Source organism: Lissotriton helveticus, chromosome 5_1 (genome assembly GCF_964261635.1).
Source record: "Lissotriton helveticus chromosome 5_1, aLisHel1.1, whole genome shotgun sequence".
Lineage (NCBI taxonomy): Eukaryota > Metazoa > Chordata > Amphibia > Caudata > Salamandridae > Lissotriton > Lissotriton helveticus.
The window spans coordinates 1,973,068,807-1,973,083,957 of NC_136065.1; the positions used below are offsets into that span (position 1 = coordinate 1,973,068,807).

At 44.5% G+C, this 15,151-nt stretch overlaps 1 protein-coding gene across 1 annotated transcript; it reads right to left on the reverse strand.

Annotated features, from left to right (window-relative positions):
- Window positions 1–986: 986 nt before the first annotated feature.
- Window positions 987–12,175, reverse strand: LOC144756114 (telethonin-like). Its single transcript, XM_078645658.1, has 2 exons — window positions 11,920–12,175; window positions 987–3,597 (listed from the first exon to the last, which is right to left on the reverse strand). The coding sequence occupies exons 1-2, from the start codon at window positions 12,066–12,068 to the stop codon at window positions 3,183–3,185; spliced, it is 564 nt and encodes a 187-aa protein (XP_078501784.1). The 5' UTR covers window positions 12,069–12,175; the 3' UTR covers window positions 987–3,182.
- Between the last annotated feature and the right edge of the window lie 2,976 nt (window positions 12,176–15,151).

A 15,151-nucleotide genomic window follows, 5' to 3' on the forward strand; every position in this document is an offset into this window, starting at 1 on the left:
TACAAACTCACTCTCTGACCTCAAGAGGGCTCTCTCCAGCCCCTAGGACTGACTCTCTTCAGCTTTGAGAGCTCACTCTTCCCCTATCCTGACACAGCTCCATGTTCTGCCCCTGTCTCCCCACACCATCTTCAGACCCAGCTGCATTATTTACAAAGCCATCCCAGCAGCACCCAGTGTTTATATACTGCAGATAAGCCTATACCATCTTTGGTGACTCTTGGCACAACCGCAGCCAGCGCATCATGAAACTGCAGATCAAGAAATGTAAAAAAGGTATTTTCCATCGATGCACCCAGGGTTCGGAACAACATCCCCGGATCCATGAGGACTGCCCCAGCGCTGCTCCAATTGAGAAAGAGTTGAAAACTCACCTCTTTGAAAGAAAACAACATCACAATCCATTCACAGCCCAGACACCAGCGACCTCTCCTGTTGCTTGTTGACTTTATGCTTGTTTTGACCATGTACACAGCGCTCCGCTGGGGTTTGGCTAGGTCCACTCTATAGAAATACCACATACACACATACACACACATACATACTCACTCCAGACCCAAAGTAGTCACTCTCTCTCTAGCCCACAGTACTCCCTCCCTCGACCCTCATACATTTACATTGTTTTATGGCTTCTGCTCCTAAATTCTCTGGACTGAGGAGATTTCCCATCTCCCTCTGTCTCCCATGTCCGTTCCCTTTACCCCAGCACCAAAACGACTTCCCCAGTCCTTAATTATCATTCTGCCCTGCCTTCATCTTTACAAACTTGTCTCTAAAGCCGATTCTGGATACAAAGAGATCGAGTTTATTTATTTTTTAATTTGACAAATTGTTGAGACTACAGATGCTGAGACAACAGAGACTTTACAGATCCATTAAGCCCGAACCTGTCTGCAGAGGGCTGTAGAGATGTAAAAGCATACCCAAAATATACCAACTCAGTACAGTGTAAACCAATGACAAGTATATACAGACCATCACATATAGAGATTTGAAAAAAGCATCTTTTTAATAAAAAAATGTTATGAGCCTGAGAGGAAAAATTAGCACATAGCACTGGCCACACTTTGGGCAAATGTAGGTTTTTAGCGGGGTACAACTTGTTGGGCACATTTCTTATATTCTATATTAGTAAGACACCACATCCTGGGCAAAAGCTTGATAACCAATAGTTGTGGTATAACACTTAATAGGCGAAAATCTAACATTCAGCAGTGTTAAAGGTGGAGTACATCGAAAGCGGATTCAGGTAAACATTGATTTTGGTTAAGGAATCATGGCCTGATCTATTAAAGCATGTTTCCAAAGACACAGCACATAATATGAAATATTCGACTTTTTGTCATTCGGCACACAATTGATTGTTATCAAAATGTGAGAAATATCACAATCATGGGACAACAATTCATAAGAGTGTTCCATTGTTGTGTTTACTAGACCTATTTTTTGGGTTTGAAAACACGCTTTTCAGGAGGGTAGGATGGATTGCTAAGGAAGGTAGGGGTCAGTGGCTCTACTAGGTGTCCAGAATGAACAATGCTGCCATCAGACTGGTTGGAGGATGGTGAAGTACCACTTTATAGACTGTACACATTTAAGACTCTGGGGGTAACCAATGCACAGTGATAAGAAGTTTAGGTGCTGCAAGATACGCTCAATAAAACAGGTACCACTGAGTTGAGAAACAATAACACTTAGCGCCCCCCAATCCAAATATAACTTGTGTGTTTACTAACACACCTGGTCAACATTGTGTTATACATTTCTTGCAGTACTGCCCCCTCCCTTCAGCCAGTGCCTTTGAGTAGTGTACAGAATCCACCATCCTATGTCCTCGAATAGTTGTCTTTCATTCGGCATTTCCCACCTCCCCATAATTCCTTTTATCCCACCCACCTTCCTGACCTCACTGAAGACTCATCGTCCACCTTGTCTTTTTATTTCACATTTCTTCTATTTTATGATTATTCTGTGAACATGACCAATTCATCTCTACAAAGGTCCATAAACCTGTCGCCTCATTTTTGTCAAAGCTGCAGACTTTTCTCATCTCTCCCCTTTACTCCAGGTGTCACTTCTCTTCCCTTTTGAGACTAATCCGCCCTCCTCCGCTATACCACCGGGCTTAATCATGTCTAGTGCTTCCACACATCCCCAGTTATCACTGCTTTCCCCTCTTCTGATTGATCTGCCCTCCTTAACTATGACCCATTTTGTGATGAGCTGTAATGCTTTCACCTACCCCCAGGTGGCACTGTTTTCCTCTTTAAATTGGTCTACTCTCCTATGTAATGCAATTCTTATATTTATTTTTACTTCTCTCCCTTTAATTTTCCCTGTTTTTCTCATGTTTCTCTCCCATCTTGTAGTCTTCCCACAGCTTCCTGCCCAAAATATCTCAGGCATCACTTTCTTGCTCCATCTTCAGCTTCTGGTGCCTGGCTCCGCCTACCTTTTGCCGCTGCGCTAAGTTCCTATCTGCTCTACATCTCAATCTTGGACTTTCCTCTTCTCTGTTTCTTTCTTTCATCTTTGCTCATTTCACTTAGTGCTCCTTATTATTCTAATTGTTTCCCTCTTTCATAGTCTCCACCCTCTTTCACTCACTTATGTACTTCTCTCTCATTTCCTTTACGGGCATTCCTTCAGTCACTTTCATTTATTCTGACCATGGAATTTCACCTTGTCTCATACTTTATCAACTTACTCTATGCATTGGTTGATTGCCTGATTTTTCACAATGTAAAGCTCTATGGACAAAACATTTTAAATAAAATACAGTAGTGAAAAAAATACAAATATGACGAGGAGGGAATGGAGCCTGTCTAAAGCTCGGTAATATATTTAGTACTCCCAGACAAACCCACAAGTCATAGTAAACCTTCCTGGCTTGAGTTGAGATTTCTGAACCCCACAGTTTCCCAATCCAAGCAGTTTGAGATGCCACAGAACAGAAAGGCGGTGTAGGTGACATTATCTCCAGGATGAGCCAGAAGAGTAGCTGTGGAAGGTACAGGAAGAAAACCACCTGAAAGAAGAGTAGGGTGGATGAAGGCCATCTGCACAGGATCCTTTAGATGTTTTCACTCTGTATAGCCTACTGGAGAAGGTTCTAGACAGGGACCGTGGCAGGGGCACCTTCCTAATGTCCATGTGTACCAGCTTACTGGCCGATCTGTCCCTCATCCTCGTCTGGCCTCCTGGGATAAGGTTCTGGACAGGGACCGTGGCAAGGGCACCTTTCCAAACTCCATGTGTGGCATCTGCATGACCTGGGGAAGATCCTTGGTGATTTCAGAGATCATCTTCTTGTCCCGGCACAGACCATCGCCCGGGTGGCTCAAGGCCCTCTCAAACGCCATCATTCTGCTCAGCTCCTGAGGGGTGGGCACCCTCTCTGTCTTGCCACTCAGGTCCACAGGCTTGAAGATAGGCAGGGGTAGGGCCCGCTGGTAGGGTAGGTGGTACTCCGTCTGCAACTCACCGAGACGACCAAGCTTCATGACGTTCCACGGAGACCTCTGCACCAGGAATCGGACCTCGTGACACTTGGTGTAGGTCTCCTTCCGATGGTCGTCTGCTTCTCTCATACAACAGCTGTAGGAAGAGAGTGAAAGTGTCAGAGACCCTTAAAAACTGAGTCTCGATATGGGCCAAAGAACAGGGCACATGTCACAGACCAAGAATAACCCAAAGTTAAAACCAACAATCGAGGACTTCCTGCTAGAAAACTGAGGCCGAAGTGCACCACAGGAAGTTACATGTGTTATAGACCATGGACAAACCAGTTTAAGAAATTCTTGGTACAGCGACTCCTAGTGGGGGAACTGTTGCTAAGTGCTTCTTAGGAGCTCCCCTAAGTTTAAAAAGGGAACAGTGTCTTCAGGAGGGTCTTCTGATGACTGCAACTTCCACTTGTCACTGATGGACATCAATTGTGATGCATCAGCAGCAGCTTGGACTGATGTAAGTAGGTGAGTAATTCTGGGCAGGTCCATAGACAGAAATGGACAGTGCTGCCTCCAAAAGTGAATTATAGGCAGGGCCTAAAGTGGGTCACAGATAAAACTGCTGGGGCTACCCACATATGCTCAAATGAAAAGTGTGTACTATATTGTATTTTATTGCTTACTACCCTTGAAAAGGTGTTGAAGCGCTTTATGCCGAGCAGCACGCTGCTCCAGAACCAAAGGTTAGTGGTTGGTCCAGTCGTATTGGTTATTGTTAGTTATTGGTATGACTTATGTGTTCTAGCAGACCACTGCAAGAATGTACACCAGTTAATTTGTGATAGATTACATTAATAGGAGTTAGGTGTGATCATTAGTGGATGGAGATGTATGTGAGTTCATGCAGGTTGTTGGTGGAGTTAATAGATGACAGATGAGATTAGGTGTTGTTAGGTTGCAGGAGTATGATTTTCAAAGTAGAGAGTATGATCTTTTTAATGAGCTGAAGGCAATTTGTATGTGGGCATAAATATAAACACACACACACACTTAAAATTCATATAGAAGCATTTTAAGCAAACATGTAGGCTGGTGCTTTCATACAATCGATGATCTAAAGTTTAAGGCTCTTGGTCATATTAACTTGTGCAGCAAGTTGTGATGTCTGTTTTTTACTTTGCGTTGCCATCTGGCATCGATCGGCATCAACAGCCGTTGTGGTCAAGCCCAAGGGGAGCCCAGGGTGAATGAAGGTGGGACATGGGTCCCCTTGCATCTCCCGTGCCCCCAATAGAGATGCAAGTGGAAATTAACTGACTTTCTCTACATCCAAGAGCACTATTCAGGTGGATAGGGACAGAGGAATGGAGTACATCCTCACTCTTTTCTTCAGTCATACTCACTCTAACATTTAATTTTAGTCCTCTGAAGCCACATTCATTCACGCAGTGCCACTCATGCAGGGGAAATGGCCTGAACAGCGCGGGAAGTGCCACGTGTGCCGTTGCAACGCAAGTGCAACGATGCTTGACTTTACCACGCATATGCTTTAACCGTGCATATGCATGGTTAAAGCAAAGCCCGCTCTAGATGCTGCGATGGGCGGGACCAGGAAGGATTGGGAGAGGACGCGGTGAGGTAAGTGGGGCTGGGTTTTGGGGCGGTGGGGTCGTTTTTAAGGGTTGGGGTAGTTTTTAGGGCCCCTGGTTAGGACTGGGAGTGGGGTTGTTTTTAGGGCTGGGGGCTTATGTTGCTTTTAGAGTTCATGGGGAGGTCAGGTAGTTTTTAGGGCTTGGGGGGCCAGGGTAGTTGTTAGGGCTCAGGGTGTGGCCGGGGTACTTTTTAGGGCTCAGGGGGGTCATGGTAGCTGTTAAGGCTAAGGGCAGGTAGCATAGTATGTGATCTTTACCACACATCCCAATACCAGTCATGCCTTTACCACGAAATAGCATGGTAAATGAATGCGTGGTAAAGGCATACGTAGTAAAAGCATGCGTTGTTCAGGCATATTCGTGGTTTAGGCAGCGTAGTAGAGGCATGCGTGGTTTAGCCATGTGTGCCTCTGTCATGCAACCCTCATGCAGTACCACTCTGACTCAAGCAGCCGAACCATGGCGCTGCACTCTCACACTGACCAGTCCCAGAGTGCACTCACTATCACCCTAGCTCACCCACAGGGCCACTCACATTTACACTCCTGCCAGAAGTCAGAGCCGCACTCACTTCACTAGCCCCATCCTCCAGCACCAGCTACTAACCCTGCTGACCACGGAGATCAACTCACTCACTTTGCGATCAATAACATTACACTCACTCCTTCTAACTCATACTGCCCATCAAGGGCCTGCGCCTACCCCTGCCCATTCCAAGAACAGGCACTCACATATCTACATGCTGGTACCCCTCTTAAAATCCTAAGACCCCCAGACCTGCAACAAACAGCGGACGATGGGAGAGAGATGAGCTAGAAAGTGTAGCAAGTTGGATACGCAATAATGAACTAATATCCAGGGAAGGGAGTCAGATAGGATCATTCTCAGCCCAGGGCGGGAAGGTCCTGGAATATCTACCAATCCATAGCCTTTTTGAGAAATTCCTTCCAATTTAGATAGTGGAATAAAGGGAAAAGGTAATGGAAATATATACATACATACAAATATATATATTTTGGGGGGAGTATACATTTTTATTGGCATTTGATTAAGAAATACTTATCACATTAATCTATGGTTTGTGAAGAACCTCCCCCCCCCCCTCAATCTCCTCACTGTGCTCTACCACAACACTCAGAAAGGACAATATGCTTGAACAAATGCAATGGCCTTCTGCGAGAGCAATGGGTAACAAAGAAGGTTGGGCAATGGGTAACAAAGAAGGTTGGGCAACGGGTAACAAAGAAGGTTGGGCAATGGGTAACAAAGAAGGTTGGGCAACGGGTAACAAAGAAGGTTGGGCAACGGGTAACAAAGAAGGGTGGGCAATGGGTAACAAAGAAGGTTGGGAAACGGGTAACAAAGAAGGTTGGGCAATGGGTAACAAAGAAGGTTGGGCAACGGGTAACAAAGAAGGTTGGGCAATGGGTAACAAAGAAGGTTGGGCAGTGGGTAAGATGGTCCGAAGTAGTCACCACAATGCTGATAGAATGATTCACAACTCCCAAAATCAATGGATGAAGGAGGTTGGTTAGAATGTGGCCGAGGGAGACTAGTCAGAAATAGCTGGTTTTACTCCCAGCTTTTGAGGGGGCAGATTTAAAAGGAGTGCAGGTGCATTGATTGTGGCTAGTTTATTACACCCCTAAGCAGTTGCATGACTGGAATGCAGACATTCCAGACAGCTGTCCCAGATGCAATCAGGTACCTTGGAACACAAGATCTGGAGCTGCCGGAAGCCAAGGGGATTCTGGGACAAGGTTGCAGCACGTGCCTGGGAGGTTGTGGGTGTCCGGTTGTCCCTGATGCTAAGTCGATACTTTTAGGAAATTCTAGAGACATTCGGGTATAAAGACTAGAAATCTGCGGGGCTGGTGGCATGCAGCAATTCTTCCAGCCGCTCAGTGATAACTGGCTGCTGGAAATCAAGGGTTCACCACCGAACTAGTTGCATTCTGTCTATAATAAAGAATATTAATATGTAAAGAGGGTGGCGAGGGGCAAGAGGGTTTTAAAAGTGTGGAAATGTTTTAAATATTATATGGAAAGCACATTAATGAGAATAAACAGTAGATCTGTTTAACTTTATAAAATACTCTCTGTCGGACTTTAGTTTTGAAACTAATTAGGTGTTTATCTAAGACCTCGGACAAGGAATGTTTTTTTCTGACTCTAATCATTTACTATGCCGTGTGGAATTTACTTTAAGTATCACTGTTTGATGCACTTTATACTTAACCGTGGCTCAGTATTTATTTGAGATTGAAATTTTCTTATTAGGAAACGTGACATGGAATTTATTAGGGTCAATAGAATAGTATGTAAAATATGGAATAACTCTCTATTTCTGAAAGGAAATGAAACGATGTCTTCATTTGGAAACTTCAACATCAATAAAAAACAAGCATTTACAATGCAACGGTTTCGCCTTTGGAAAAGTTTGAGTTATTGGCATTGTAAATGACAACATTTGTATTTATGTGTTGGTTTTGAAAACAGATAAATAATTGCCATTGTCATTTACATTGCAAATAGCTTTAACATTTCCAAAGGCGAAACCGTTGCATTGTAAATGCTTGTTTTTTAATTGCAGCACAATTAGTAAACCAATGCCACACACTGTGGTCCTTCCCTGTCACATAATTCCAGTTAATTAGTTAACACGCTGGCCGCCAATGTTATATCCAAAGTGCTTGCCTGCTCTTATAATTTGTTGTTATTACATATATATTTGAAAGAACTGGACATTAAAAAATACATATTATTTTGTTTTGATTGTATTAAATTATGACTCAAGATAAATTATGTTCCCTCAGTCTCATGTGCATAGACAGCGACAAACTACGCAGTTTATCATTTGATGATGTCATCAGTGACTTTGCTCTGGCAAAGGCAAGAAAGAAAATATTTTACTTTAATATAATTCCTTAATCCTTATAACATGTTTCAAGAGATTAGATAATAAGCCTTTGTAAATTGTGCCTTTTAAAACAACTTTTGTTTCTTTTTACCAGAGTTTGCATTTTTAAGTTTGTTATGTATAAAAATGGTTTTAAGTTAAAGATGTATTATTTCACTATCAATATACTTCTTAATTGTATTTCAGTTTAACCCTCTAGGTATCTGAAAATAATATTTGTCACTGACATAGTCACATAGAATATCTGGACTTATAAAGGGCCCCATATTTCAAATAGCTTAGGGCCTTATTAAGTCTAAATCCGGCGCTGATCCCACACTAACCTTTACATTTCCATAGGAAACGTAAATACTATAATGAGGGGCCCATAGGTCATTAGCCTTTCTGTTAGCAATAGCAATATCAAAGGTCCTCCAATGGATCTTTGGTAGAGCTAAAAGGAAAGAGTAGAGAAATCAGAGAACTATTCCTTCATGAGGACCTTTAATGAAGAAACAGCTATTCCATAAAATACACCACAGCTACATCAATAATATAACAAATGTTATCCTAAAAATTTAATGATTCAGGAAATAACGACAGACTATTTTTTCTAGGTACATTTTGGTATTATTTCAGAAAATGGCCCTAGGTATAACTAAAGGACAAAGGCTTTTCTGGACGGGTTACGAATGCCAGCTTTTAGCCCACGTTATTTTTCTTGCCACTTACTTTCACAACCATTTATGTTTTTCAAATGCTCAGCATATCAAATGCTCAGCATACCAAAGTGTATAGGTGACCAGGCGACCCTGATTTTCTGGCCATGCCTCTATTGTTTACCATCTGTCATAGAAGATTTCAGAGTATTTAACACGTCCGGTTTTCAGACGACTGAACACAGGAAGCAAGTTTACATGTGTTTCGATACTTACTTAATTGGTTAGCTGCCCTCAACCGAAAACTATTTAATTAGCAAAGAAGATACTGTGAGCATATAATGGCCCCTTAGTGCCTCGTTGCTTGTATATTCAATGTTGATTGCACTGTTAATTAAGCATTTCCATGTCGCCCCATGGATGCAAATAGTAGTCCTATTTCTATGTTTGTGAGAAGTCCTCTGTTATGGTTTAAAAAAAATCTAGTCGCCCTTTAAGTGCCTGCCGTTGGTTGCAGTTTCGCTTTCTACATTATCACAGTATTCAAGTCCGGGGTGCTAGAGCACTACTAGCAAATAACATAATAAATAAATCGCCGTTAATTGCTAAAAGTGCTAATTTGCGACTGGCAGAGACAGTTGTCCGATTTGGCGAAATTATGCTCTTAAAGTGAGGCATCATGTTAGAAAAAAAGAATCTTATAACACGGTAAATCATTTTGAGTTATTTACTCCCCAAAATAGCCTTGTTTAAAATAATTACCATAGTTGTTAAGGTGGTTTGAAAAGCACCGTTTTAAACGTGACTACATGGGCATTTTAACTCGGAGACAATGACGCGGTTAAAACGCACAACCAGGCGAGACACAATCTAGCATTTAATAATACAATCAGCTGAAACGGGAAGTGTAACTCTGGCGCACAATCACACCACCAGTCTCGCTGCAATCCGGAAGAAGTCCGCCATGACACAATGGGTGAACGACAGCTACTGCAATGACCCCTGAGGCCGAGATGAGGGCCTTAAGTGTTCAGCTGAGCTGGCTTGAACTATCACAGTACGATGAAAATACATACTTGATTTGACAAATACTGCTTCTAGCTAAACGAGAGGACTAGAAAATTGATCTAGGCAAAGTATTATATACCCGCAGTACGCGTGGAACGCACAGCATCTTGTTCTTTGCAAAATGTTGTAGTTTTACTTTAAATTCTGGTTTGTATAGAGGTAACATGGGTCCGTCCAATGTGCCCCTCCCCCCTCGACGCCGCCTATAACCTCGAAAATGGAGTCTGTTGGAAAGGGAGGGGGGAGAAAAGAGGTCGAATCAGATTTAGGGTAACCATGAAACTGATTTTTTTGTTTAATTCAAACAATCTTGAGAAAGAAAACAAAACCAGACCAATTGAAAGAACGGCGCGTTTTTTTTTTTTACAGCGCGGACGCAGGGCGTGTTTATTGTTTGAGGTCACAACGAAAAATAAACTCAGATTACCGTAGGGGGTTGCTTGAAACGCGATGCAAAATATTTTGCCAGCATAATTAATACGTCAAGCCCACCCGTGGCGCGTCATTTCATTTTTTTCATGAAAATAAATGCAGGTTCGGCTAGGCCACGGAGGAGGCGGGGCTGAAAAGCGGAAGGGGTGAAGAAAAGAACTGAAACTATTAAAAGGGGTATACTGTAAAAGAATAAAAGGTGTCGCTCGCAAGAGGGGAGGGGGTCGGGACGTCTGTATTTAATCGGTTCTTAAAGCAGAGTGGGCCTCAGACTGTACCTTCCTTTACGTTAAGAGGCGGGAATTGCAGCGTGTGTGCAGCAGAGGAGATGGCGCCCTCCATTCGGACCTCCTTTGGGGAGGACAGTTCACAAAACCCGCTTCTGCATCAAACACAACAAACTGCAAATGTGTGCGTAAAATATCACGGCCTTGAAACGACATGACAAAACTATTAAAGCACACGCATTTTCACTCATTTGCAATCACATCTTATTGTGGGGAATACGACGTACTCAATGCAGCAAGCATGTCATTCATTGGCTAAACACATAACCCGGTATTTGTTTCTTAAGAAGAGCACAGGGAGCATTTGTTCGTTTTTGGTAAAGAACCAAAGTTATTTATATCTGCCCCAGTGGACGCGGTCTACTGTTGTGAGCACAGCATCTGGTGAGGTATTATTCTACTTACAGGTTAAGTCGACGCTGCACCTTATCCGTTTGGAACCCTTCCTCGTCCTTTTCTTTCCTTGTTCTCTGTTTAGATTGCAGGCAGCTCGGGTAGTAGGAGGCGGTAGTGAAATGGCGGGCAACGGAAAGGGGAGGGAATATAGGTGGAAGGGGCTGCCCCTGCGAGTACAGCGGTTTTAACAGGCCAGTCCATTTCATACGTAGGGAAATTATCAGTTCCCTGTTTTTATTTGGTAAATTTATAGCGCCCTTTAGTTCGAAAGTTTAACATGAATTGTTCACTAAAACTCCGCAATTTATATACTTATACGAAGACGAGAATAAACACATTGTTAAAGTGAGATGCAGCTAATGTAGACACCTACCTGACTAATATTTTATCGGCATGACTACTAATATTGGTGCCTAAGAAAGTAAAAGACACTGAAAAACAAGTCAGGTCCCGGGCCGCGCTGTGATTGGCTGACGTCACGGGGGTTTCCCGGCCGGCAGCCAATCACAGCGCGGCCCGGGAATGACGTCACGGGGGTGTCCCGGGCCGGCAGCCAATCGCAGCGCGGCCCGGGACAAAGGGGCGGGGCTTAAAAAAAGCACCAGAAACGCCCCCGAATCGCGTTTTCGAGAGAAAACGCGATTGACAGCCTCTGCCTCCCAATGGCTAGCCTCCATTTATGGAGCTAGCCAATTGGAAACAGAGGCTGTCCTAACCTCACTATTAGAAACAACAGATTTCGATCTGGGAGTGGCTTCGCCCCTCGCCAGGTTACGAAACCTAAAAATGTTTTAAAACATGTCCACATGCCTGGTCCTATAGTCCTATCAGTCGGAATCATTTAGCATTTGGTAAAGTTGTATTTTTTTAGAGCGTGCAATATGATATATATTAAGGACAACATGTATTCACTCCACATGGGGCCGTCCTTACTCGCCCCTGCCATTCACTCAGAGCCTCACTCACCGACCCTACCAACTCTCCGGACGTACACTCCCACGCCCCCTTGAGCATTCCCAGGCTCCACCGCCTCTCGTTACCCCTTCCACTCCCATACCCTCACTCACTGACACTCACCCCTTCTCAGCTCTGCTGGACAGACTGAGGTCCCTCCACTCCGCCGTGTAGAGCTCCCTCCGGGCCTTGTTCTCTTCCTGCACCTGGCAGCTCAGCTCGGCTGCACTCAGCATCCCTGCACCCCGCAGGACCACAGTGCGCCCCGACATCTCTGCGGCGTCCGTCTGTGAGTCTGGGCTGTATCTCTCTTTGTATTTCTGTTTCGCCGCTTGCCTGTGTGTCTCTGCAGTCAGTCTGACGGTTTCTCTGTCTCTTTCTGTCTCGCTGCTTGGAACACTTCTCAGCTGTGACCCGCCCTCTCTGTCTCTGCTCTGCCCTCCCTGCGGTCTCTTATACAGGCCGCGCTGCTATTCCAGGCCCGGGGCTGTAATGTGCTATATCTGACCGGACACCCATGTGCTGGGAAGCCCGGATACAGGACACGCTGTGACTGCACGAGCCTCACTCACTGAGTCACCGAGCCCCCTGCTGACGTCAGAGAGGCATTCACACATAACACACTCCTTACTGGCACCATCCGCATACCAGCACCACCCAGCACCAACATTGCATCCCACACTCCAGCCACCAGAGCAGATAGTAGACATTTCATTGGCAAAGCCGGTAGTTATCGCTTTTGGGACCTATTGGCTTTACCACTAGTTTAGCTATGCTGTACAGCCGGGTCAGGGAAAACAAATAACAAACCCTCTATGAGATGAGTGGCCAGGTCATTGTGTAGACACGTGCTCCTACAAAAGGACGCGGGCACTTTTTAAAAAAAAAGTAGTGCAAAAATATAGTTTTTTACATTTACCATTCAGTAAATAAAATAAACAGAGCACACCTCATTCTGCGTGCTTTACTGTAGTTTTGCTTCCATTGGAGTTCTCAAATCCCAGAGGTCCTGGATAACAGTGCTGTGATGTGGTGTGTAGTGAAGTGCTGTAGTAGACAGTGCAGGTAGACACAACTAGAGCAATACAGGGCCTACAGGAGACACAACTAGAGCAATGCATGACCTATGGGGGGGACACAACCAGAGCATTACAGAGCGTCCGAAGAGACACAACACGGATAACACCGGGCAACAGAGAGAAACAACTAGAGCAATAAAGGGCCTACAGGGAGACACATAAAGGATAACACTGGGCCTGCAGGAGACACAACCAGAGCATTACAAGGCTGCACAACAAGGATGACAAAGGACCTACAGGAGACACAACTAGAACAATTACAGGCAGGGCTTTAAGTGGGAAAAAAACTGGGGGTGCTCTAAAAGGGGCGTGACACATTTCTTAAAGGGGTGTGGCCTATCCAAGTAGGGGCGTGGTCTAAATCAAGATAACTAGCATTGTGTGCTTAAGAAAATCATGAAGTCGCATCCAGCAGAGGATAATAAAATAGGCAAAAAAGTATATTTATTAAGTATAAGCCATAAAATACCAAACACTTAAAATAAAACATTTGCTATTTCCAAACTTAGAATTTAAAAACCATCTTCACTAAAGGATGTGTTATTAAATTCTGAGTTCAGGCAGAGGCGCAACTAGAGCCAAATTTCATGGGGGGGCTAAGAAAAAATTCCGGTGGGGAGGGGGCTGCATCTTTAAGCAATAGTCAGAGTGGAGCTGCAGGGGCTCTTAGAAGGGGTGAGACAACAACAATTCTTCATTAATATGCAAATGGTCTTTTAAAGACCTGTGAAGTGCTCGGGTGCGGCTGTGTGTGTGCCTGGGAAGCGTCTCATCCCGGGCTGCCACACATGATGGCAATGGGGGGGCTGAAGCCCTTTGAGTCCAATGGGTGTTGCGCACCTGAGTTCAGGGGTACCAGATTCCATATGTCTATCTTGCTGTTATGGGAAGATATGCAAGTAAACATGTTACACAGCATTCCCCATGTTATCCTATGGGCAAGATAGCCTTTTAATAGTGAAAAACGAAATTGGCAGTATTTCACTATCAAGACATGTTACCGACACTAGTAACACCAAACAAAAACCACGTCTGCCACTCTACCTTTGACCTTTGAGGCCCGAAAATAGAGCCCCCTAGAGCCCCCTTTCGAGGCACTCCAAAAAAAACTGGGGGGGCTCAGCCCCCCACAGACCCCCCCCCCCACTTAAAGCCCTGATTACAGGATCTACGGGGAGACACAACAAGGATAACACAAGGCCTACAGGGAGAAAGGACAAGAGCATTTACTGAGCTACACTACAAGGGTAACGCCGGATCTACACAGGGAAACATCTAGAGAATTACAGGGCATATGGGGAGAGAAACAAAGATAACACAGGGTCTACAGGGAGACACCACTAGAGCCATAGAGGACCTATAGGAAGCCACAACAAAGATAACACAGGGCCGACAAGAGACACAATCAGAGCATTACAGGCCTACACAACACAATAACTCAGGGCCTGCAGGAGAACACAACCAGAGCATTACAGGGCCTATGGGGAGACACAACTAGAACAATGCACAGCCTATGGGGAGACACAGCTAGAACAATATACAGCCTACGAGGAGACACAATTAGAACAATACACAACACAATAACTCAGGGCCTGCAGGAGAACACAACCAGAGCATTACAGGGCCTACAGAGAGACACAAATAGAACAATACACAGCCTATGAGGAGACAGAACTCGATAACTCAGGGCCTACAGGAGAACACACCCAGAGCATTACAGGGCTGCACAACATGGATAATACAGGGCCTACAGAGAAACATCTAGAGAATTACAGGCCTACACAACAAAGATAACAAAGCGGCTGCAGAGAGCCATACTAGAGCATTACAGGGCATATGGGGAGAGAAACAAAGAACACAGGGTCTACAGGGATGCACCACTAGAGACATAGAGGACCTATAGGAAGACACAACTATAGCATCATAGGGCCTATGGGGAGACACAACTAGAATAACTTAAGGCCTTCAGAGAGACACAACTAGAACAATACCCAGCCTATGGGGAGACAGAACACGACTACTCAGGACCTACAGGGAGACACAACCATAGAAGTACAGGGGGTATGAGGAGACACAACAAGGATAAACCAGGGTGTATAGGAAGACACCACTAGAGTAATGGAGGGCCTTTAGCAAGACACAACTATAGCATTACTGGGCCTATGGGGAGACACAACTAGAGCATTACAGGCAATACTGGGCGACACAACTAGAATAACACAGGGCTTATGGGGAGACACAACAAAATAATACAGGGACAACAAGAGCAATGCAGG